This window comes from Canis aureus, chromosome 27 (assembly GCF_053574225.1).
Source record: "Canis aureus isolate CA01 chromosome 27, VMU_Caureus_v.1.0, whole genome shotgun sequence".
NCBI classification, from domain to species: Eukaryota; Metazoa; Chordata; class Mammalia; order Carnivora; family Canidae; genus Canis; species Canis aureus.
Window position 1 is genome coordinate 21,394,738 of NC_135637.1, and position 24,584 is coordinate 21,419,321.

The 24,584-nt window shown below is 47.0% G+C and overlaps 1 protein-coding gene across 5 annotated transcripts in view; it reads right to left on the reverse strand.

Annotated features, from left to right (window-relative positions):
* ACACB (acetyl-CoA carboxylase beta) overlaps positions 1 to 24,584 on the reverse strand; it is a 130,318-nt gene that overhangs the window by 77,982 nt on the left and 27,752 nt on the right. For 3 of the 5 annotated variants that reach the window (XM_077876025.1, XM_077876026.1, XM_077876027.1), the window contains 5 exons: positions 7,098 to 7,230; positions 4,310 to 4,448; positions 1,865 to 1,974; positions 1,569 to 1,650; positions 251 to 349 (listed from right to left, as the gene is read on the reverse strand). In XM_077876025.1, the coding sequence (XP_077732151.1) occupies positions 251 to 349; positions 1,569 to 1,650; positions 1,865 to 1,974; positions 4,310 to 4,448; positions 7,098 to 7,230 (563 nt within the window). Of the gene's footprint in view, positions 1 to 250; positions 350 to 1,568; positions 1,651 to 1,864; positions 1,975 to 4,309; positions 4,449 to 7,097; positions 7,231 to 16,359; positions 16,544 to 19,242; positions 19,545 to 24,584 lie in introns of those variants that run through there. The other 2 variants (XM_077876028.1, XM_077876029.1) reach the window with 2 other exon arrangements.

A 24,584-nucleotide genomic window follows, 5' to 3' on the forward strand; every position in this document is an offset into this window, starting at 1 on the left:
CTCCATGCACCGGGAGCCCGACGTGGGATTCGATCCCGGGTCTCCAGGATCGCGCCCTGGGCCAAAGGCAGGCGCTAAACCGCTGCACCACCCAGGGATCCCTATTTTCTGTTTTCTACAATGAAACTGTACCACTGCTTTAAGAATTTTTAAATTTTTAAATGAAAGAATAAAAAAAGCATAGTCCTGTCACCCCATCTGCTCAGATTGGGTGGAAGAGATCCCCCTAAGTGAAGCTCAGGCCACTTACCACTTCCACTCCAGGGCAGTGTTGGGATTTGCAGTGTCTGGGCCACGATGGTGGAGGCAATCTTATCTCCCAAGGCCCACATGGCCTCACTGGGAGGGCCTGAGGGATCAGGGACAAAGGGGAAGGCAGAAGAATCAAGTTAGTCATAAGCCCCTCCCAGCCAAGTGCCAACCAAAGGATCAAAGAAAAGTACTCAGGTCCTAGATCTAGAGGAATTTAACATCAAGTTGGGGAAGGAAAAAAAAATCTATTAATCTGCCACTTCATTATATGTGGATGAAGTCTGCTGTTTTAATATATGTGGACTGTAAACCTGGTCTGAGTTAAAACTTAAACTATGTCACATACACAGAACTCACTTTTCAGGAGAAAGGCAAAAAACTAGACCAAAGGGGCAAGCTAGCACCTCAAAAAACTAGACGCTGGGTTAACAAATTTCTCCTGTAATGAGCCACATAAGAAATATTTTCAGCTTTGTGGGTCTGCTTATCTCTGTCACAAATACTCAACTTTGCCAGTGTTGGGCAAAAGCAACCATAGGCAATACATAAATGAATGAGTAGGGCTGTTCAATAAAACTTCATTTACAAAAGCAGACAGTGGGCTGGATTTGGCCTGTGGACTGTAATTTGCTGGCCTGTGGGCTGGATGATCAACCCATGTGACAGCCAAAGACGATGGACAGAGAAAATATAAGCAAATACATGTCACTAGGCAGACCCTTGGGATATCAGGTGTTGATTTGTACTGAGTTGCTTCAAACACAGTGTGTGCTGCAGGTCCAGAGTTAAGGAGCAGCAACAGGAATTTATTATGGATGGTAAATGATTCTCCTAAATCATGCAAAGATGTCAGACAGCATAACTACACACACAAGGTTTACAAATGCAAATCCTAAAACAAACAGATGCCATAATAAGTATCATTTTACCTCATAAATCATAGAGATGAGGGACTCTGGTCCCAAAATGCTAGGGCATTCCAAAGCCCTGAGAATAGCCCAAGAAAGGTGTGGGCTTATTGGAAATGTGACCTCCAAACCCAGTTAGAAATCTGAGTATGTCTGGTATCTTGGTACCAGAAGGAGCACAAGCAGTGGATTCTGCTTGCCCTTGGCATCATTCTCCTGTGGTACCCATGGCAAAGGCTATGTTCCTGGGTTGGCCAACGTCCCTTCCCACATTGGACAATGAAAAGGTGAGGTGGGAGTATCAAATTGACCCACACCTTGCAGGGCCACACTGGAAAGAGAACCTGACCCGCCAGAATGTCCCATCAATATCCCTATTCCCACATATCTGATGGAGATACACTCTACCTAAGAAAGCAATCTCATGCTTGGACAGGAGCTCCGGCAGTTTGGGGTTTTCAGAAGCATGGCCCCAGCCAGCCCACACCGCCTGTAAACACAGAGACATGTGAATAAAGATCTTCCTTCTAGAATCCCCCTCCCATCACACATCGAAAGCTCTTCACAGTGTCACATCAGACCCAGATTTCAGAGTCTTGGAGAACCTGGAGCCTCTGTCCCTTCCAAACTATAGGAGTGAGTTGCTCCAGATCACAGAGCATCATTCCCACTGTGGGCAGACTGAGGCACCCCACCCGACTTACCTGCACCGGGATTCTCTTGGCAATGTCCACAACCAGTTCCACATTGGCATAATTGTTATTGTTGGGCCCTCCTGGGACAGGAACATACTGATCTGCCATCTTGATATACTCTGGAATCAGATGAGAAAAGGAAAGAAAAAATGAGAGGCTGAAGTTCACTGCATGACTGCATATGGCCATTGAAAGGATAACCAAGAAGATTCTGTGGCCACAAGGTACACATGTGTATGATCATTTGAAGACAACTGAACATGACTTCCACTTTGTGCAAATCTCTATGCAACAAGGACAAGGCCTGGGAGGGAAGAAAGAAAGAAGGAAGGAAACTATCAGAACAGTTGGGATGAGAGGTGGGGGTGTTCTATTCATCCCTATTTCAAGTTTATCTACATATTGTTTGGCCATTAAACAATAAAATGTTTTCAATCATGGGGAAAAACAGATAACAAAATTTACCACCTAACTCTTTTTTCAAGTGTGCAGTTCAATAGTATTTAGCGCTGGTAAATGGTGGTTCAGTGTTGTGAAACAGATCTCCTGCACTTTCTTCTCTTGCAAATCTGAAACTCAACCCATTAAACAACAGCTCCCCCTTTCCCCTCCCGCAGCCCCTGGCTACCGCCCTCTTTATGAACCTCTCGACTCTAGGGACCTCAAGTATGCAGAATCCGATAGTATTTGTCTTTTTGTGACCGGTTTCTTGCACTTAGCATGATGTCTTCCAGGTCCATCCACAATTGTACCACGTGGTAGGATATCCTTTCTTTTTAAGGCTGAATACAATACAACATTTTGATTTTGACTGTAAAATAGTCATGCCCTTTACACCAGAAATTCTACTTTTAGGAATAAATATGTCCTAAAAAACCCTAGTCATCAATGAAGCCAAAGAGTGATGTAACAGGATTCCCACTGGGCCGTGTTTTGAACTTTTAAACGCTAGACTCAAGCCAAAGGCAAAGATTAAAATCTCCATACTATGGAATTCTCTGGGATCCTGAGAAGGAACAGTGTGGAACTTTATGTGCAGACCCTGAAAGAGACCTAAGAGTGGCTGTTCCTTCCAGGCTGCTGCCTCCGATGTTTATGGAACACATGAGTGACAGCCACAGGGGAGGTCCCAGAGGTGACAAAGTGAGAAGTTAGACAAGCTCCCTCTCATCCCTGAGTTTTTCTCCACTGTTAGAGAAGATAAAAAGAAAACAGACACAGTAACATCAGACTGGGGTCTGTGCCAGGGACCTCTGGGAAAGCCACACGGGAGGACACGAATGGAAGGTTAGGGCAGGGAGGGATGGAGGCTTGCTGTGCCAGGAACTTCGGGGAAAAGCATTGTCAGCAGAAAATCCAGCATGTTCCAAGGTTCTGGGACAGGAAAGAGCTCAGCTAGTCCAGGAACCGATGAGGCCAGTGCAACTCGGACCCAGGATTAGAGGGCACGAGGTACTGGATGGGGCTAGAGCCACGCTGTATGGTACCTTAACTGCCCTGCATAAAGATGTGGAATTTTAGCCTGAGTGTGATGGGAGCCCCCACAGAGTAAGACTGTGGATTCAGACAGCCTGGGGTTCCAATTCTGCCTGCTTCACATATAGCCTATATGACACTGGGGAATGACTCACCTCCCTGTGCCTCAACTGCCTCATCTATAAAATAGAGCTGACAATCAAACCTGCCCTCTGAGTTAGAAAGAGGCTACATCTGTGCAGGGCGGAGCCCAGGGCCTGTGCTCTGGGAGGGAGGGCAGGGAATAGTACTGCAGCCTCTAAAGCATTTAAAGAGTTCCTGACAGGACCTGAGGGGTGTGTGTGTGTGTGTGTGTGTGTGTGTGTGTGTGTGTGTGTTAAAGATTTTATTTATTCCTGAGAGACACACAGAGAGAGGCGGAGACACAGGCAGAGGGAGGAGCAGGCTCCCTGCAAGGAGCCCGATATGGGACTCGATCCCAGGACCCCACGACCACAACCTGAGCTAAAGGCAGATGCTCAACCACTGAGACACCAAGGTGCCCCTGAGCTATGTTCTTAAGAAATCACTTTGGCTCCTGTAAGGATAAAGGTCTATAAAGGGATACTATTATTCAAGAAAAAAAGCAAATTGTCCAACAGTTATTTATAGAATGATCTATGCTAGTAGACATAGAGAACAAATGAACAGAAGAATGGATGATTAAAGTCCAATACAGACATCTGTGGGGAAAACACCTGGAGGAAGAGAAGCCAATCTGCTGTAACATGGACATTTCTCAAAGATGGAATTTCCACTCTGCGTATTAAACTTTTGTATTTTTAATTAAATAAAGAAAAAAAGGCAAATAAATGCAGGCTCAGGAGAGGTATCCTGAGGCTCTGGGGTCTTAGATGGACTTGCCTAGCTATAATGGAGGAGGTGAGGGCAGGTAAGGACAGGGGGTGGCAGGAGGGGAAGGAGCCAAGGCCCAGGTACCTGCATTGGCCTTCAGGTCCTCTGGGGTCACCATGACTACAAACCGGATGGCCCGCTCGTTGCGGAACATCTCATAGGCCCACCTGCGGATGGAGCGCATGCACTTCACGGCAGCGATGCCATTGTTGGCGATGAGCACCTGGACAGGGAAAATAAGGAAGGGTCTAGAGCTACACACCTACCTGCGCTGGGAGCTGCATACTACCCTGCGGTCCATCTCACAGCTACAGAGCCTTCTGAGGTACCTCTTTCATTTCTATAGCACACAGCCTAGCAGAGAGGTGCTCAAAATCTTCTGGTTGCATAAATAGATGATAATCAAATGGGTGGGTGGGTGGGTGGATGAATGAATGAATGAATGGTCAGACAGAGGATTGGATGGATGGATGGATGGATGGATGGATGGATGGATGGATGGACGGACGGACAGGTGGGTGAGTGGATGGCTGTTAGATGGGCAATGGGTGAGTGGATGGCTGGCTGGCTGGCTGGATGGATGGAGAGATGGATAGGTAGGTGGGTGGATGGCTGATAAATGGGCAGATGGGTGAGTGGATGGATGGATGATGGACAAATGGACAGGTGGGTGTGTGGGTGGATGGATGGACAGATGGGTGGGTGAGTGGGTAGATGTATGAATAGGTTGGATGGATGGATGAATGGATGGATGGATAAAAGGATGGATGGATGGGTGGACAGAAGGATGGATGAACGGATAGGTGCATGGATAGATGGACAGGTGGGTGGAGGGACAGATAGATGGATAATATGGACAGGATGGGATGAATGAATGATTTTTTATTCCTTTGTTGGCACCATCATGATCATTTAACACTTGTGAATGCCCAGTATGTACCAAGCTACAGCACAATATATCTTACCAACATTATTTCACTTCACCCTCACATCAGTCCTTGAAAGTGGCTATATTCTTATCTCTACTTGGGATTAAAGATTCTAAAACTCAAGGAGTTAAGGCACTTGCTCAAGGTCACACAACTAGTAAATGGCAGAGATGAGACTCCTGAGCCCCGCACGGTCTGACCTGTGCTCTAAACTGCCCCCACCCCCATGGCTGCCTCTGCATTCTGGAGATTAAGGCCTCGGACTCAGTAGAGAGGAAAGGCAGCAATGCTAGCTGTCCTCAGCAACTGAGAGCAAAAGAAAAGTTCCTGGTTTCCATTCTTTTTTTTTTTTTTTTTTTTTTTCTGGTTTCCATTCTTAATGTGTCATGAACTTCCTGTGTGGCATTAGACAGGCCCCTTCCCTCTCTAAGCTTCATCTCCACATTAGGAGCTCAGACTGGCCAGTCTCCTGGCTTGTGTATAAGAAATAAAACCAAGCTCTAGTGTTCTTTTCAAAAAAAAAAAGAAAAAAAGAAAAAAAAGGCATATGGCTTCAAAGCTCTGACTTATATGGCAAAAATATAATTTTAAGGCCCTTCCGTTGCTGACTAATTTTCATGACACTCCTGAAGGACAAGTCTGATTAGACATTGAGAATGTGATGGCCTCTATTTTACAGAAGGGGACACTGAGCCCAGATGTCATATCCTATAGAGTGGCCACCAAAGATGGAGCCCAGAGCTCTGGGCTCAGATTCAGTGCTCTCTTTTTCAAAAATGCCTCCTGAAGAACAATGATGGAAGGGCAGGGCTGTGATTTTCTTAATCTTATTACCTAAACAAGGCTTGGTCAAGAAAGAAGGGCTCTGGGTGACCCCAGGACAGCCAGTTTCCCGGGGCCCCATTTGTTCTAGCACATTCTGGGAGCCCCCAGAGGAGAAGGCCACTGCAGGCTGGCCTGCTGTTCTATTTGAGCAGCTGCAGCTTTCCCACAAGGAGTCTAGGAGAGAGGGCAAGCCACGGTCAACTCCAAAGTCACAAAAGCACAGCAGCTCTGGGCTGAGGCCTTCAGTGGCCACCCAGTCTCTCGGCTCTCCAGGACTGAATGCTGGCCACCAGTCAGGCTGGCTGCAACAGTTCCCAGCTATGACTTCCCCTGGTGAGTGTGGCAGAAATGAAGCTTCTGGATCCCCACCCAGGAGATTCTGTAAAATCATAGCGGCTGACAGGACTGGGGGGGGGGGTTGGCGAAATGAGACGTGATACATAAAGCACTTCACAGGATGCCTGGCTGAGTGGGCCTCCCAAAAAATCGAAGCTGCTGCTGTTATCAATACTACCACCACCACTCTCAAGCAAAATGGAAAAGAACAAGGCCTTCGCATCAAACAGAACTGCGTTCAAATCTCAACTTCAGCACTAACCAGCTATGTGACTTTGGACAACCAATGTCAAATCTCTGCATCTTGGCTCCTGAACGAATACGTCAGGAATCATCAGTCTGTGGCCTAGAGCCTTAACCCCATGGAATGGGAAACAATGTGAAAAGCCTTTATAAATAGCAAATGTTAGTTGTTTCCCTTCATCACTGTTACTTTGGTACACGGGCCTCCTCTCCTGGAAGGAGCTCCACACCTCAGAAGGACAGAGCTGGGTTTTATGCCTGCCCCCAATAACCTAGGAAGCAGTCCCTTGCACAAAGGCACCTTGGGGGCTTTGCAGACCTCAATCTACTCTTCTGTGAAATGGGGGTCATGCATCTGTCACTTCGGCTTGGGAGGGTGAAAGGTGATGAATTCCAGCACATAGCACTTAGCAAGTCCTCACAGAAAGGTGGCCTGGCCCTTTCTCTGCAGCATGACAATGAGCCTGAAGCAGGTATTCTTACCTCCAGCTGGAAAGAGGGGCCCCACCCCACCCCGACTGCCGGGATGCCATCTGTACCTTCTCAATGACCCGGTCCCCCCCAAAGCGCACGACAAACTCAGCTGGGGAGGCCACGGTAAAGTCTCTGTGCAGGTCCAGCTTCTTCAGTTCTCGGCCGCGCTTCACCAGGTGGAGTCCTGACATGCTGGGTCTGCAGAGGGAACAGGACAGACCCTTATGAGCCAGGAAGCCTGGGCCACTTGGGGAGAGAGTCAGGAGCCCAGCACCTCCAAAATCAACATCAACAGAGAAGCAGGAGCTCATCAGATGCGCTCTGCTTTGCAGTCCTCACTGGGAACCTTGAAGTATTTCACAAGGAGACCCAAGAGGCCAGGGCAGGAATGAAGCAGAATGATCCCCTGATTTGTCCCAAGCTGTATGTTGACCTCTTTAACTTTAAATTAATTTTTATTTTCATTTATTCATTCATTTGACAGAGCGATAGAGAGAGCCAGAGAGCACAAGCAGGGGGAATGGCAGAAGGAAAAGGAGAAAAAAAAAAAGGGGGGGGGGGAGGAGGCTCCCCGCTGAACAGGGAGTCTGACGCGGGGCTTGATCTCAGGACCCCAGGATCATGACCTGAGCTGAAGGCAGACACTCAACCAACTGAGCCACCCAAGTCCCCTCATTTTTACTTTCTATGCTCCCAATTTAGAAATTCAAATAATACTAAAACGCTTAGGAGAGAGGGGAGGTTTATGATCAGGGAAAAAGTCCAAGTCTAATACTTGAGACTTGTTAAACAGTATTGATACTTCTCATGCAGTTTTCTGTATGGACATATCAATATTTTTGCAACTGAAAACCAGAAAATGTATAACAATTGGGGCACCTGGGTGGCTCAGTTGGTTAAGATACTGACTCTTGATTTTGGTTCAGGTCATGATCTCAGAGTCATGAGATCAAGCCCCAGGTCTGGGGCGGGGTGGGGGGGTGTCTATGCTCAGTGGGAGTCTGAGATTCTCTTTCTCCCTCACCCTCTGCCCGTCGCCAAGCTCCCCAAGCTCCCCAAGCTCGTGCTCTCTAAATAAGTAAATAAACAGGGGCGCCTGGGTGGCTCAGTGGTTGAGCATCTGCCTTCCGCTCAGGTCATGATCCTGGAGTCCTGGGATCGAGTCCCACATCGGGCTTCCTGCAGGGAGCCTGCTCCTCCCTCTGCCTGTGTCTCTGCCTCTCTGTGTCTCTCATAATAAATGAATAAAATCTTTTAAAAAATAAATAAATAAACAAAATCTTTTTAAAAAAACGTGTAACAACCAAATGGTGGTTCCTTGCCCCACCCCCTCCAGAACCACATATGCCATCTGTACCTTCTCAATGACCTTCTCAATTTCAAAGGAAATCACTTTTTTGGCATTTACGCCTCTCCGTAGTTCTGAATAATATGTATGTACCACCTTGTGTGACATTATTTGAGACACATCTATGGCTCTCTGATCTCAAGAGATGAGGAATGAGTGCTCTTACTTGGCCATCCCATCTGCTTCCCGTCACCCAACCTCTCAATGCAGGCATACTGCAATCTGGCAGATTGAGTATTTGGGGTTTCACAAATCTGGGATTATTCACAGATGAGGGCTGGAATAGACCAGATTTTCCTTTCTTCTTGCTTTTCTCCTGGAGACAGTGTTGTTGTTGTTGTTGTTGTTGTTTTTCCATCCATGTAGCTCTCCTTGCACTTGTTGCTAATGCAGTCCACTCCTCCTCATGTCTTCGCAGTACACAAGATAATTGGTCAGCTCCATTTTTCTTCATTGGTGATATCCCTTCTGCAGCCCTCTACCCTCTCCTCTCATCCTGATTGGCTGTTCTCCAGACCCACTACACAACTGTCATTCTGGGACTTCCTTTTGCTGACATCCTTAGGATCTCTTTTGCCTTTCCTAGGCGTATGATCCCTGAGAGGAATCACAAATTAGACTCCTTTTTTGGTAGACTCCCTTGTTTTGTTGGGACATAGCCTCCAATAGTTCTATCTGACTAAAAAGATGGTACAACAACAGAGCAGATGACAATGGTACCCTTAACATGCCTGTCCTGCTCCTGGCTGCTCTGGGCTACCTCATCACTATCACTTTGGAGATCCTCTTACATTCTACACTGGATCTCTGTTTCCTGTTTCCCATGTGTTGCTTTTTTGGTTTATTCTCTTTTTTCAGTAGAAGACACCCTTCAGTAGCTTTCTAAGAAAGGTGTTTGAGAGTGGTGAGGGTAGTTAATGACTCATAGTCTTGAAAATTCTGAAACTTTCTCCTCTCAGGTTTGGCCCTGTCATTTGGCTCTGTATGGAATTCTAGAAGGGAAAACCTTTTCCTTCAGAGTTTTGGAAGGTTTGCACCATTATGTTGTGGTTTTCAAGGACACAGAACCAGAGCTGTTCTGATACATTGATCCTTCATGGGTGACCTGTTTTTTTAAATCCAGAAGCTTATAGGATCTTATCTCTGTCTTCCAGAGTCTACAGTTTCACAGGGATGTACTCAGGTATGTGTCCTCTTCCACCAGTGGGGCTGTGAACAGGCTCCTTCAATGTGGAAACCCACATCCTAGGATTTGTCTTCAAATATTTCCTTCAAATGATTTATCTACCTCCTTTTCCTCTATTCTTTCCAGAAGCCTCATTATTTGGATGTTGAAATTCTTAGACTGGCCTGCAAGTTTCTGTCTAAAATTTTCCCCTCTTCTATTTCCTATCTCGTCTTTCACTTTCTGGCAGATTGCACCACCCAGGTGCCCTTCAGTCCACTTTCTTAACCTGGTGATGAGGCATTAAGCTAGGGGCAGTCTGTCAAGAATTAGGCTAGCAGTTAACCACCCACAGATATGTCCAATGGCTGTGTCACCAAGCATGCTACAAGGGCAAAGATGAGTGGGTTCAGAGGACCAAAACTTTGATGTCTTTCACTTTCTGGGAGATTCCTAACCTGCTGTTGTGCCTTTAATACCCAAGAGCTTGTTATTGGCTCGCCAAGTTTCCCTCTTGTGCATCTTGTTCCTATGTATGCAACATCCTCTCTGGCTTCAGTGAAGGTATTAATGGCAGCTTTTTCAAGCTCTCTTCTCCCGGCATCGTTTCTGTTTCTTCCAAGTCTCTTGTGTCCCTCGGTTGGATTGTTTGGGGCCTGCCTTCCATATTAGAAACAGTACCCAAGCCTCAGTTACTTTCTCATGACCAAAAACAAAAAACTAACTAAAGGGCTGGCAGAGGTACAAGGTGGAGCCAGCAGCCCCTGAGCTCAGTGCTCAGGATCTGGAGGGGGGAAGGGGGCCTACATACCGGAAATCCCAAGTATACTAGAGTCTTCTTCCTTCAATGGTCCAATTCTCAGCTGGGCAGGAGCCAGGGAAGGGATGGTGGGGGAAGTAGTGGGACAGGTCTGGGGGGGCAGGAGGGCAGGGCAGGTTTCAGGATTCAGCACCTACACAGACCCTGATCTTTGTGTTTGGGATTCAGGCCTCATACCCTCCACTATGCCCATCAGTCTCCAGTCCTGAGACCCTCTGATGTCCTCCTCCAGAGAATGAACCACTTACTTTCTGTTGGGGTGGAAATGGGCAACCCCTAGTCATGCAAAGCAGGCAAGAAAATCCGGGCATCTTTTTACCCAATTCTTCTCATTTTGGTACCCCCTCTTAAGCCCCAAGTGCAGAGGTACATGATGCTGCCAGTCCCTGCACCTTTGAGAACACAGATCAGGTGGGTTTGCAGCTGTCCTCACTGCTGCTTAATGACTCAGCCCTCTTGGTTCTGCTAAGCCATTTACTGTTTGTCCATCTGCTTCTGCCCTCTAAAATGTGGTTGCGAATCTTCCCCACTGTTCTGCCAGGCTTGATGGGTTTCCATCTCTCTTTTTAAAAAAACATCTCTCTGCTGTCATTCGCTGGAATATTGATAGAAGAGAATCAGGAATGCGCATTCAGTCTATGTTCTTTTTTTTTTCTTTTCTTTTCAAGATTTATTTATTTGTGGGATGCCTGAGTGTCTCAGTGGTTGAGCATCTGCCTTCGACTCAGGTTGTAATCCCAGGATCCTGGGATCAAGTCAGTTCTTCCCTCTGCCCATGTCTCTGCCTCTCTCTGTGTGTCTCTCATGAGTAAATAAATAAAATCTTAAAAAAAAAAAATTATTTGGGGCAGCCCCGGTGGCGCAGCAGTTTAGCGCTGCCTGCAGCCCAGGGCGTGACCCTGGAGACCTGGGATCGAGTCCCACGTAGGGCTCCCTGCATGGAGCCCGCTTCTCTCTCTGCCTCTCCGTCTCTCTCTGAATAAATAAATAAATCTTTTTTAAAAAAATTATTTGAGGGAGGGGAGGGGCAGCAGAAGAGTCTTTAGCAGACTCCATGCTGAGCACAGAACCCAATGTGGGCTTGATCTCACAACCCTGAGATCAGGACCCCAGCCAAAACCAAGAATCAGACACCCAGCTGACTGTGCCACCCAGGTGCCCCTCAGTCCACTTACATAACATGGCAATGAGCCATTAAGCTGGGAGCAGTCTGTCAAGAATTAGGCTAGCAGGTAACCACCCATAGCTGTGAGCAGCTGTGTTACTAAGCATGTGGTGAGGGCAAGGATGAGTGGGTTCAAGGACCAAACCTTTGGTGAAGAACTAACTAATTTTAAGGAACACTACCAACATGCCACCACTTATCATCTGAGCAAAAACCAGCAAAACTGGAAGCAAATAAATAGCAAAGAGAAATTTCATTTTATAGATGGGCAAATAGAGGTCCAGCCAGGCAAAGGTGTCACCGAGCAAGACAGCAGGCCTAGGGCTATTTCCACTACACCAGCAAATGTTGTTGTACCAATCTTCATGTTCAGTACAGGTCCCCATGGGAAAGTCTCCTACAAGTCTGCAATCTGCTCCCACTCCCCAGCATGAGCCGCCAAACACTCTGCCTATCACAGAGGGAAAAACAAAGTTCTGGGCCAGGGGAACAAAAAGAGAAAATGAACGCTGTGTTTCTATGCCACAAGAGAATATGTGTTTTCAACGAAGACTCTCCATCCATCTGAGTTTAGCCATAGGGCCTGAATAAATGAACAGACAGATGAACAAATGATTTCTGGCCCTTAAAATAACCTCGCCCCCTGCCACAAACTGTGAGCAGTTTTTCTTCTAAGACCTTCTGGGACTGTGGCACCTGAGTGGCTCAGTGATTGAGCATCTGCCTTCGTCTCAGAATATGATCCTGAGGTCCTGGGATAGAGTCCCACATCAGGCTCCCCATAGGGAGCCTGCTTCTCCTTCTGCCTATGTCTCTGCCTCTCACTCTGTGTTTCTCATGAATAAATAAATAAAATCTTAAAAAAAAAAAAAAAAGACTTCCTGGGACTGAATCACTGAACCGAGATCGGATTTAGGAAAGTACTTTAGAAGGTCATTATCATCTTGCAAATGTGAACAGTGCTTTTATCAGAATTACATCCCATCAACCAGCAGGTAGCTCAGTTTGTTTTTAATAACTTTATTTCTTCACAAAAACAGGCAGATGTGGCATGTAGGCCCCTGATCTAGGGAACCAGATACCAAAATGTTAAAGGCAGTTATCTCGGGATAGTGGAGTTATAGGTGGTTCCTGTTTTCCTTTCTTTGTCTATGTTTGTTAAGTCCTGCAATGATATATTATTTTCAATGAGAAAAAAAATAAAAAAAAGCTATGAATTTTGTAAGAGGGATACCAAAAGCCAATGGTCATTCTGGCATCCATTAAGCCGGGTGCTCAGCATCCCCAACTATAAGATGAGAATAGTAAAATATACCTCACTAGGTTGTAAAAGCTAAATGATATATATAAAGCAAAAGATGGTGTCTGGCCAGTAAACTCTATTACCATTTCAGTGTAGTGAGACCAAGAGGATCAGAGGCTCCTGATCTTCCAACCTCACCAGGAAATGCATCGGCCACTCCTCTGTCTAGGGTCTGCTCCCCATCCATCCACTCTTCCCCACTCTGTCTACAGCCCTCCCCAACTTGGCTTCAGATAGTCTCAGACATCCCACTTCCATACACACAAACATTAAAACTCTAGAAAACTGACCTAAAGCACAATAACAACAAAAAAGTCAACCAGGAGAAAAACACCATTTTATAGCCTGGAAATTTCTCAGCCACCATTTTGATTTCTAAACTGGTGACAGAGCCCATCCATCAGGTGGGTCACAAGCCCATCATAACTAGCTAGGTGGGTGAACACACAATGCTGCCGGAGTAGCCTTGGTTCAGACCCAGTCTCCAGGCTGGTGGCTATTTTTATTCGTTTTTGACAAAGATGGAAGCCAACCAACATTGGCTCTGGAAGGCTGACCTTTGGCCAGCATTTGTTCCAAGGCAAGCGGAGGCTGCATTATCCCAGGGTGACTTTGTAAATGGCTTCAGGTGCAATCAACGACACCTCAGAGTTATCAGCCCAACACCAAACACAGTCAGCTGCTCAGGCACAAGACCAGGCAGAGACACTGGGAGGGAAGGAATAAACATTCTCGAGTGTCACTGTGAATCAGGTACAGGGGGCTTCCTACTGAATCTGTGCATGGGAGGCCGCCATTCCCTGCTCACAGCGAGGAAACTGAGGGTCAGAGAGGCCCAATGACCTCAAGCCACACAGCTGGCAGGTGGCAATGCTGGGCTTGCAATCTAACTCTGACCTCCAGAGTCTAAGTTTGAGGCAGAAGGATAGTTGAGGTAAAAGGAAGTATCTCCATTGTCTGGATTTTAGAAAAACAAGCACCTACATTTGAGAGGCAAAATGTGAACTGCAGGGTTCTCAGTTGAGGCCAGTTTGGTTCCCCAGGGGACACATGACCCATGTTTGCTGACATTTTTTTGTGATCACAGCTAAGGTGGGGAAGGCAGTGTGCTACTGGCATCTAGTAGATAGAGGCCAGGGATGCTATTCAATATTCTAGGATGCTCAGGACAACCCCTACTACACACAGGGCCCCAAATATCAACAGTGCCTCACCTGAGAAACCCTGGTGGGTTACAGCCATCCTCCCAGGCTTTGAACGCAGAGTCTACTACTCATGACCTATATGGTCTTGGGAAGGCTGCTGCAGTAGTATATCTCAGTTCCCTTGCAGGATGACAATATCGAAAATATTAATAGTGTCTGCCTCGGAGAGTGTGTCCAGGGTTCACTGCTGGGCTTCGTGTGCAGCAAAGAGCTTTAGATGAGGTGCCTCTCTGCTGGGCAGCCACGATAAGAGCCCCAGTATGGAGCTATTGTGCTGTGGACATTAACCAGCCCCTGCATCCCTACCCTACCACTACTTCTCTTCTGCAAAACAGGGATGCTAGCTGACCTGATGGACATAAAGACTTCACTATTATCACCAAGCAAGTAAGAAAGAAAGGACATTGCATAGCTTAGTAAAGGCTGCTAACTTTGAACTCATTTTTGGGCTCCCAGACAAATGGACTGGACCCTTGGAAATTTCTTGGGCCACCCATGCTGTCAGCGCTTCCCAGGATGGCCACTTTGGCAAGGCCAGAAGTCATTAAGCTAAGGTCCAAAACCCAAATCCTGGGTGCCACCTGCTTTTGTACATCCCACAAGCTAATAATGACTTTTACATTTTTAAATGGTTGAAAGAATCTTATTTTCCGACACATGAAAATTACATGAATTTCAAACATCAGTGCCCATAAATAAAGCGTGACTGGAATACAGTCAGATCCATTTAATTATGGATTCTCTGTGGCTGCTGGGGCAGAGCTGAGTAGTGACAGAGACCATAAGGTCTTAAAGCCGGAAATATTTACTATTTGGCCCTGGACGAAAACAGTTTGTCAATTCTGAATTAGGCAGTGCTTTTCAGCCCTGACTCGATGCTCCATCACATTGAGGGGCTTTAAAAATGCTGATGCCCAGGCCCCACTTGGACTAATTAATCAGCATCCCCAGGACAGGAGGGATTGTTGGAGGCAGAGGGAGCGCACCTAGGCATTCCCATTTTACCAAAGCCTCCCTACCCCCCAGGGAATTCGAATGTGCAGTTGGGGGTGAGAACCACTAATAAACCAACAACCAACATTTCAACCTGGCAGCTGGCCTTGGTTCTGAGCAGAATTTCCACTGAGCAGTGAAGTCACATATGATAGGACAATTTCAATTCCTGCAGGCTTACTCTTTCAGATTATAATAGTTTGTGAAAAGTCTTCTTTTGGACGGGAGTGTACAATTAAGCGTGATTCAAGATTTATATGTTAAACTTTTGTGTCAATAGCCTTACAGATCAGGGGCGTGGAAATGTGTCTTTTGTAGACCACATGGCCCACTTTGGGTACATTGTAGGACTTGAGGGGTTTTGCCACAGGGGTCAGATCAGGGCTCCAAACGTAACTGTCATGCTGTACCAAAAACGTAGTGCACAAGAGAGACCATGATTCAAACTCAGGACCTCTCCCGCTCTGCAAGCCCTCTGCTCAGATAAGCCCTGAGCGATCCAAGGGTCCCCTGAAGGCCCTGTTATTCTCCTTTGCAGAAGGGCCAGAGAACTGGAAGGTCAGCCGCCTCCTGGAGGGCTGGCTGCATGTCTGGGGCACGTTTTTTGCCCCATCCTTGGACCTAAACAACCATCCTTCTGGCTCTGAGACTTCACTTCCCTGACATGCTTATGAGCTCAGTAACTATCCAGCAACTGTTAATAAAGATCATGGTGTGGGGGTAGGGAGTGGCTAGGATGAATTTTGTTCCTTCTCTTAGCTTATCTAGAATTTTCTGACTTTTCAACAACAAACGTAACATTACTTTGGTAATTTTTTTTAATGCAATAAAATGAAGACAAGAAATCAAGCACATGGAGGTAGGAAGCACTCGGACACAGAAATGCCTGCACAGTGCTCATAAAATACCCTTAAAAGCCATGCCTGCTCAGGTGGCCCTTGATTCACCTAGGGCTTCATAATCACTTCAAAGAGCCCTGCCTTCCAGACCCATCAAGGCTTTATCAAGGCTGAGTGGAGGAAGAGGAAGTAGGCGTGGTCCCCCCAAGCCTGTCCACCTGTGTGTTCCAGAGAGCCCCTCCAATCAACATCGCCGCCAAATCCGTCCAATCCGGCCTCCGCTTCAACCACCAAGACCAGCCAGTGTCTGCAAGGCGGGCTCCACCTCCCCAGTGGCCAAACTGAAGCCTACATTTCTTTGATGGGGGCGGGGAAGAGGAGGTGGAGCTAAGGGGACACACAGCTTGTCTTTACTGGGGGCGGGGGGGGGGGGCACGATGGCCTAAGTTTGCAAAAGATAACGGTCATTAAAATTGCAGACTTACTTACTTTACTTTGCGATCAGGAAAACAGACCTTGCACTTGGCAGGACTCATAATGACCTGCTCGCCGGCCAATCCCCCCCGGCTGCTGCCGGGATGCAGAGCCTGCACCCCTTAACCCCCTGAAGCGGACCTCCGTCCCGGGGCCCAGCAGGGCAGCCAGGTCGCGACAGGGAGGAGGAGGGCCGCTCAGGCCGAACGGTGCTGCAGCCTGCAGGCGCCCAACCAAGCGCAGCGCTTCCTCCATCCCAAAATGAGTCCAGAGCGCACGTATCCTGTGGCGGGGCGGGGGGAGGGGGGGTGATGCGCCGGCCAGGCCCCGCCCCCAAACGAGCCCCTCCTCCCCGGAGGGCCCCGCCCCCTGCACGAGGCCCGGCCTCCTCACCGGGCCCCCCTCCTGGCCTCAACAGGACCAGGTCCCGCCCCCCGGACTGGCCAATCCAGCGGGGCCGCCGCTGACCTTGGGCGCCGGTCGACAGCAGCCAGAGACTTTAAAAAAAGCCCTCTTGCCTACTTTCCTCCCCAGCTGCCCTGACTGGAGAGAAGGGTTCCAGGAGGGCACCCCCGCTACAGACTGGCAGCTGGGACAAACTCGCAAGCATTTCATGTGCTTGAACACACACAATAGGGAAGTGGTGAAAAATATGGTTTATTTGATATGAGTCAGATGTCACCACGGTGCCTGGTAAAACCTCCTAAGGCAAGTCAACTCTTGGCTTCCAAGTTCTGTTTTTGCTTATTCTTTCGCCTCTCTTCCCAGGGACATGTTGGCTCTAGGGCCTCCTGCCCACTCAGTGAGCTTCTAACACACACTTTGGACCACCTGGGTCATCTAGCAAAGGGAGCCCAGCTGCCCTGTGACCCTAAATAAACTTCTTTCTGACTTCTAGTTTATGGAACACAAAAGTCCTGGGAATGAAAGGTACAGCATTGGGACTATAGTCAACAGTATTGTAATAGAGTTGTATGGTGACAGCTGGTAGCTACGCCTGTCCTGAGCACAGCATAATGTATAGACTTGTCCTGGGGCACCTGGGTGGCTCAGTGGTTGGGCATCTGCCTTTGGCTTGGGTCGTGATCCCAGGGTCCTGGAATCAAATCCTGCATCAGGTTCTGTGTGGGAAGCCTGCCTCTCTCTGTGTCTCTCATGAATAAATAAATAAAATCTTTTTAAAAAGTAAAGATTTGGGATCCCTGGGTGGCGCAGCCTTTGGCCCAGGGCGCGATCCTGGAGACCTGGGATCAAATCCCACGTCTCTGTGTCTCTCATGAATAAATGAATAAAATCTTTTTAAAAAGTATAGATTTGGGATCCCTGGGTGGCGCAGCCTTTGGCCCAGGGCGCGATCCTGGAGACCTGGGATCAAATCCCACGTCTCTGTGTCTCTCATGAATAAATAAATAAAGTTTCAAACCAAACCCCCAAAAAATCCATCCTCTAAATGATCCAAATTTAATCACCTCACAATAGGGAAAACAATTAAAATCAGGAAGTGAAAGTATTTCCGAACACTCCTACCCTACCTCAAATCAGTTAGGATCAAGTAGGAGAGAACTTGCATTGCTCTGAATTTTTATTCTCTACTGAAAAAACCCCAACATCTGTTGAATGCTGTGGTTAAGCTAACTGCTCCGCTCATACAGCCTTAGAGACATCCTAACACACCTCACGTTTACATGGGGGCTTCTCAAGAATGGGATTTCACTTAGATGTCTGCGCTTTGCATGTCATCAGAGTGATAATGACTTGGATTTTTCTCTGTGTTATTAGGGTATAGAATATAGGAAGCAAAGAATAACATACATGCTTACTCACACCACCACCTTTATATAAACATCTTCTTTAAACTATCACTGTGATTCCAATGACACAGTTTAAACCTGGCTGCAGGTACAGCCTCGTGCTAGAAGCCCTTCTGGTCAGACTCCTCAGAGGCTAAATTTAACTTGTTGGTACTGCACGGGGAAAACCCAGGTCAACAGCAAAACACCACACACACAAACAACAAGAGAGCACTTGCAAGTGGCTATCAGCACAGTGGAAATGCCTAAGCCGTGAGCGGCCTTGAGCCTGTCCCTACACCGTGTGACCTTGAGCAAACCCCTTCTCTCCACTTTTCTGTGTGCTCACCCACATATGATGTGCATTCATCCAAAGAAAAATAAAATAATCCCTTTCCAAATGTGATTGGGGAAATGTTACATTAAGCATAGAGCAGAATGAAAGATTCTTCTAAAGCAGGATACAGATCCTTGAGAGAAAGGGATGTTCAGTCACTCTGTATCCTGTATGAATAGCCAACCTCTTCCGAACCTCAATATCCAGTCCACAAATGAAACAATGCAAAAACAGGGAACACCCCCCACATACAAGCTCCCAGAAAACATCTTAGGAGCTAAAATGTTTTGGAAATGGGGTTTCTCCCAGTCCCCCCTAAATCAATAAAGGAATGAATAAATTAAAACATTATCAAAAGATCCATGGCATTTCATTGAGGGACAAATAAAAATATTTACAGGCAATTTAAAGTTTTATGACCTGCTCGCTACCTGGAGCAGAGAAGAGGGAGGGTGATGATGAGCAGGAAGGACCTGGGGGAGGCCCTCTGCAAACCATCCCAGGACGCTACTTGGGACAAAAGGGAGAAGCCAGGTCCCTGGCATTAGAAAGCTGGTCTGCTGTTCCTTCACCTCGGTCCAGACTCCACAAACCCTCACTCGCCTCCTCCCAGGGATCTGAGGTCTGCCTTGCAAAACCTCTCTTAAACTCAATATTCGCAGCATGGAAGTGAGCAGTGGGGGAGGAGGTAGGGGAAAGCCCCAGTCCCTGCATCCATTTGTCAGAGACACTTCACCTGTGTCCCTCCTCTGTGGATACAGGCTGTTATACCTTAAAGCTGTATGCCTGGGCAGGCTTGGGAAGAGCCATGGCCACTGGGGAGAACTCTGGAAGATGCCCATTCCACCGATGGCACCCGAGGCAGCCCCTGGGCTGTCCACACCTGCTACGTCTTCTCATGTGATCTCAGCACACTTGTGAAGTAGACACCAGTATTATCCCGCTCCGACAGAGTAGGAAATCACAGCTGAGAGAGGACATGGGACTGGTCTGAGATTGGAAGCCAGACCTGTCTGACTGCGGGTCCTGTGAAGCACACTGTTCTTGGCATTGGATGACAGTGATCCACTGTGGCATTGCTTGAAGGGCTGGGGACTCAGGAACTCACCAGCCCTATGAGGTAGGTACCACTGTGACCTCGTTCTGAAGGATGCTGAGGCCAGAAAGGTGACAGTTCAGCCCAGGCCACTTCACAGCCAAATGGAAGAGTCAGCATGTGCCAGCTCTTTGTCAGCTATTCTCTCCCATCGATGAAGGGAAGTGCTCTGGGCTTGTGGCCTGTTAGGCTCCTCCACTGGCCTCTCCAAGGGCAAGGGCTAGGTCCCATTGTCTGTGCATCCTTAGTGCTGTTAGAGCCTGGCACCCAGCAGAGCTGCAATAAATGCTTCCAAGACCATCAATGGATGGGACAAACCTTAGCTTCATCACTTGAGCATTTCATCTGAGTTTGTCCCTAGGCTTACCTGGTACTCAGACCATCCATAGTAACCGGCCAAGGAGAAAATGGTTCTAAATTAACAAGCTTTGCTACTGCTATCTCCCCCTGCTCCAAGCCCCCCATGCACCCCACTGCACACAAAGAAACAAAGCAAAGGCTATTAGAGCCACAGAGGACCTCAGAGCATCCCAGTCCAGCCCCCTGCAAGGGTAGGTGACATCCCCAAGGTCACACAGCTTCCTGGCTACCCTGTGAATTGCCCTGTCTTCTGACTCTTCTCACTAATGCTAAGAACAGGTTAGGAGGAGGGTGGAGACATCTTTCCTGGAGCCTAGGTTAGGCATCAACAGCAGGAGGAGCAGACTACTTTCTGAACTGCACCTGCTGAGGATCTGGGTTCCAATGGCCCTCAGGACCTATGATCATCCTGCTGGGGTTGGTCTCTCCCTGATAGACCCCTGAACCTCTCTGGGCTTCAGTTTCTTATCTTGGAAGTGAGATGACTGGCTCACTTTTTCCCCCAACATTTTTAATAATGTTTTATTATTAAACATTGTCAATATTTGTTATAATATTTATAGCAGAAAGTTAGAAAAATGAAGAAAAAAATTTAAATGACTTATAATTGCACCACATAAAGACAACGATTAACCATTTTGACACATTCCTTATAGACTTTCCAACCACACATACACACACACACACACACACACACATTTATTAATCACAAGCATTTTCTGTGCTTACTAATTGCCAGGGGATATTCTAAGCATATTACATTATCCACAATCCCTTATCCAAAATTTGAAACTCTTAGGACTCAGTATGCTTTGGAATTTGAGAACTTTTGGGGTGGGGGATGGTAAGGCTTTATGCTATACATTTTCATGTTTCTATTTCTGTAGCTGAAAACCTGAATATTCACACAAAACAGGATAAATAAAGACTTCAAACAACTTCAGATCTATTCAAGGCGATCTTTCTTCTAAATGAGTTCATGGCCCACTTATGAACTTCTGTGCCATAACTTTAAATTTCAGGACTGCAGTTGAACGATCCTGAACCTGTCCCGTCCCATTCAGTCCATTCATGCACCCCACAGGGTAGAACTATTAGGATAAAAAAACTAGTAAGAGACAACTCTGAACTAGGATCTTGCCCTAGACCCATTGTGCACCAACCACACTACCACTTGTTGACCAAAGTGGGATTACCCCATAACCTTCATTCCACAATATGTGAGCAATTATTCTGTTACATGTAATGTTTTCACCAGCTTTGTTTCTAAGAACTGCATGGGAATTTCAACACTTAGGGACTATTCTGAAGTCCAAGGAAGAGCCAATTCCAACCCCTGGCCTGAGATGAACCCAAAAAGGAAGAGAAGAGAAGGCAACAGACAGCACAAAGTCACTAAGTCCATAGTCGTAGCCTGCCCTTGCTGGCTGGGAAGGTGGAAGGGAATAGGGAGATTGTACAACCATATAAAATGCAGAAAAAAAATTGGGGTTTAACCACAGAACTAGTCTACAAAATCACAAGATTTATGGAAAAAGAGTTTTTAAAGGAATTTTTTTTAAGATTTTATTTATTTATTCATGAGAGACACAGAGAGAGAGAGAGGCAGAGACACAGGCAGAGGGAGAAGCAGGCTCCATGCAAGGAGCCAGACACGGGACTTGATCACGGGTCTCCAGGATCAGGCCCTGGACTGAAGGTGGTGCTAAACCACTGAGCCACCTGGGCAAGAATTTTATGAAAACAAAATACTATTGCTGCCAAAGAGCAACAATAAAATGCCTATTCACCCATCCATCCATCCTTCCTTTCACCCATCCCTTCATCCATCCATCTAACCCATTCATCCATCTATCCATTCCTTCATTTACCTATTCACTCATTTATCAATGCATTCATTTATTCACCTACCTACCTACTACTCATCTATCCACCTACCCATCCATCCATCCACCCATCCATCCATCCATTCATTCATTCATTTGTTCACCTATCCAGGCATCCATTCATTTGTTTGTTCATTCATTCATTCATTCATTCATTCGATTCATTCATTCATTCATTCCCATATTTATTCCTAAGTGTTTTTCATGCCCCAGGAATGCAGAATTCTGTCTTTGGCAAGCCTGGTTGATCACTGCATTCATGCATTTATTTATTCAGAGTCTACCTACCATGAATGTACACTAGGCTAGGCAGTGCAGAAAAGTGGAGACCCATATGGCCCTGTTTTCATGGAGCTTGTCGACCAGCATAGGAGACATTTAACAACCAAGTCAACACATAAGGAAATTAAAGACATGATCTCTAGGCATGATTAAGTGTGGTGAAAACATGCCAGATCAATCAGTCAAGAAACAGGGGCACATGGGGAATACTTTAAAGGTGCCAGAGTGGGGCATGTGACATCAGTTAATGATTTTGGCTTGGGTCATGATCTCAGGGTCCTGGGATTAAGCCCCGCTTCAGGTTCCCTGCTCATCGTTAAGTCTGCTTCTGCTTCTCTCTCTCCCTTTACCCCTCTTTACTGTGTGCTCTCGCTCTCTCTCTCACATAAATAAAATCTTTAAAAAGTATATAAATAAATAAAAAATAAAGGTGGAAGAGGGGCAGGAAAGGGGGGGAAAGCCCTTCAGAGGAGGTAACTTTGATGGGCAGGCAGGACAGGCTACCGAATATATAGGGTCCAATACAAAAACAAGTGTGGAAGCCCTTATTCAAAAGTTATTAAGAATTTCAAGAAGGTGACAACAGAGCTGACTATACAGGTCACATACCTTGGAGCAGACCCTGGGCACAGGTTTAAGGGCATGAGGAGGAAAGCAATCATTTCAGCTCAGAGGGAACAGTAAGCTCAAAGGCCCAGAATGGGGATACAAGTGTGGGTATTCTGAAATCATGAAAGCACAGGGCAAACAAAAATGAAGATCATTCAAAGGGCTCCCCCCAAAAGCACAAGAGTAAACAGGTGCCTTTTCTATTCAGCTGCCTAGATGGTGGCCTGGCAAGAAGAGGCCAGCATGAACCACAAGGTGACCTTCAAGGTGACACAAAGGCCAAGTGAACAAACTGCCAGCATCAGGGAAGATCCACAGGCCTATCTGTGCCACTTCTGTGCCGTGGCTTCCAAGGGACTGCAGACCCCTGGAATAAACCCCCCAGGTGTAGTTTTCTGTCCGCAAAATGGGAAAAGCTGGAAGAACTAGCTCAAACCCCTGCTCCTTGCCTCCATATTGCAGAAACTGAGCCTCAGAAGGTTAGGGGATTTGCCCAGAGTACAGATTATTTAACAGCTAATCAGGAAAAAATAATAATAACAAAGTGAGCTTCCTGGGTTTTAACAGGGACTCTTTATCACCTCGTTGGCCTTCTGTGTCACGCTTCATCTCCACAACCCTCCAGCTGGTTGCAAGCCACCTGCCCAGCCGTTGGCCTGGGCTTCTGACCTGTGTGCCCCCCAGGGAAAAGGCATTACCACCCTGTCTGTACAAGAAAAAAGCCCAGCAGTGACCCTCCATAGAGCAACACTCTGGAGGGTCTGCGGTGGGATTAGGAGGCCCCCCTAACATTTCTTCACAGTTGACCCAAGATGGCTGCCAATGGATATCAGCAAAAGGGTCAACACAGGGGGTGGGGGTAGGAGGCTACCAAACACGAGGCTACTGAGGGTCCCAAAGGCACCAAAATACCAAAGCCAAAAACTTCACAAGAGGCTAACGGAATGCTCGGCTTCATGTTGTTATCATTGTTTCCAACAGGCTGGAACACAGGGGTTTTGACACCATTTTTTTCACCCAATCAACCACGGGAGATAGCAGCACCAGGACAAGTGTCTAAGCCTTGACCTCCTGAAGACACTGCCCCATGGGATTCTCATTCCAGGTCATCAGGAACAGGAACACATGCTGGTTTCCTCCATTGGAGGCCTCTGATTTGGGGACCCTACTAGAGCATGGAAATGCCATATATTCAGAGGCACCGGAAGAACTACCTGAGTTGTCCTGGGAGCCAAAATCCTAAAATTCTGGACTCTAGAAAGCATGTAGATTGGGGGCGAAATAACGGTATGCCCAGTGAGATTTGTGACCAGGGGTCACACTTCAGGGGGCTGGTCTAACCTCCTCCTGCTATAGATGAAGAGGCAGAGGTTCAGAGAAGGTAAGGGATGCACCCAAGGGCACACTGGTCCTCCTTCTGCCCTACCATGGCCCTTCGCATCTCCCACCACCCCACAGTTTATAAAAAACCAAGATCCCTCTGCACCCTTCCCCCCAGTCCTGGGATAAGCCACGATAAAAGACTGACATATGGTGCTGTGACATACAGTGCTAAGTTTCTTTCTTTCTTTTTTTTTTTTTTTTTTTTTTTTTTTTGAGTGCTAAGTTTCTATGTAACAAGGATATAAAGGCAGAAAATTCATTTAATATTTTGGTTCGGGAACCCTGGGTGGCACAGCAGTTTAACGCCTGCCTTTGGCCCAGGGTGTGATCCTGGAGACCCGGGGTCGAATCCCACGTCGGGCTCCTGGTGCATGGAGCCTGCTTCTCCCTCTGCCTATGTCTCTGCCTCTCTCTCTCTCTCTGTGACTATCATAAAAAAAAAAAAAAAAAAAAAAAAAAAAAACATTTGGTTCACTGTCATGCAAAGACAGGCCCTT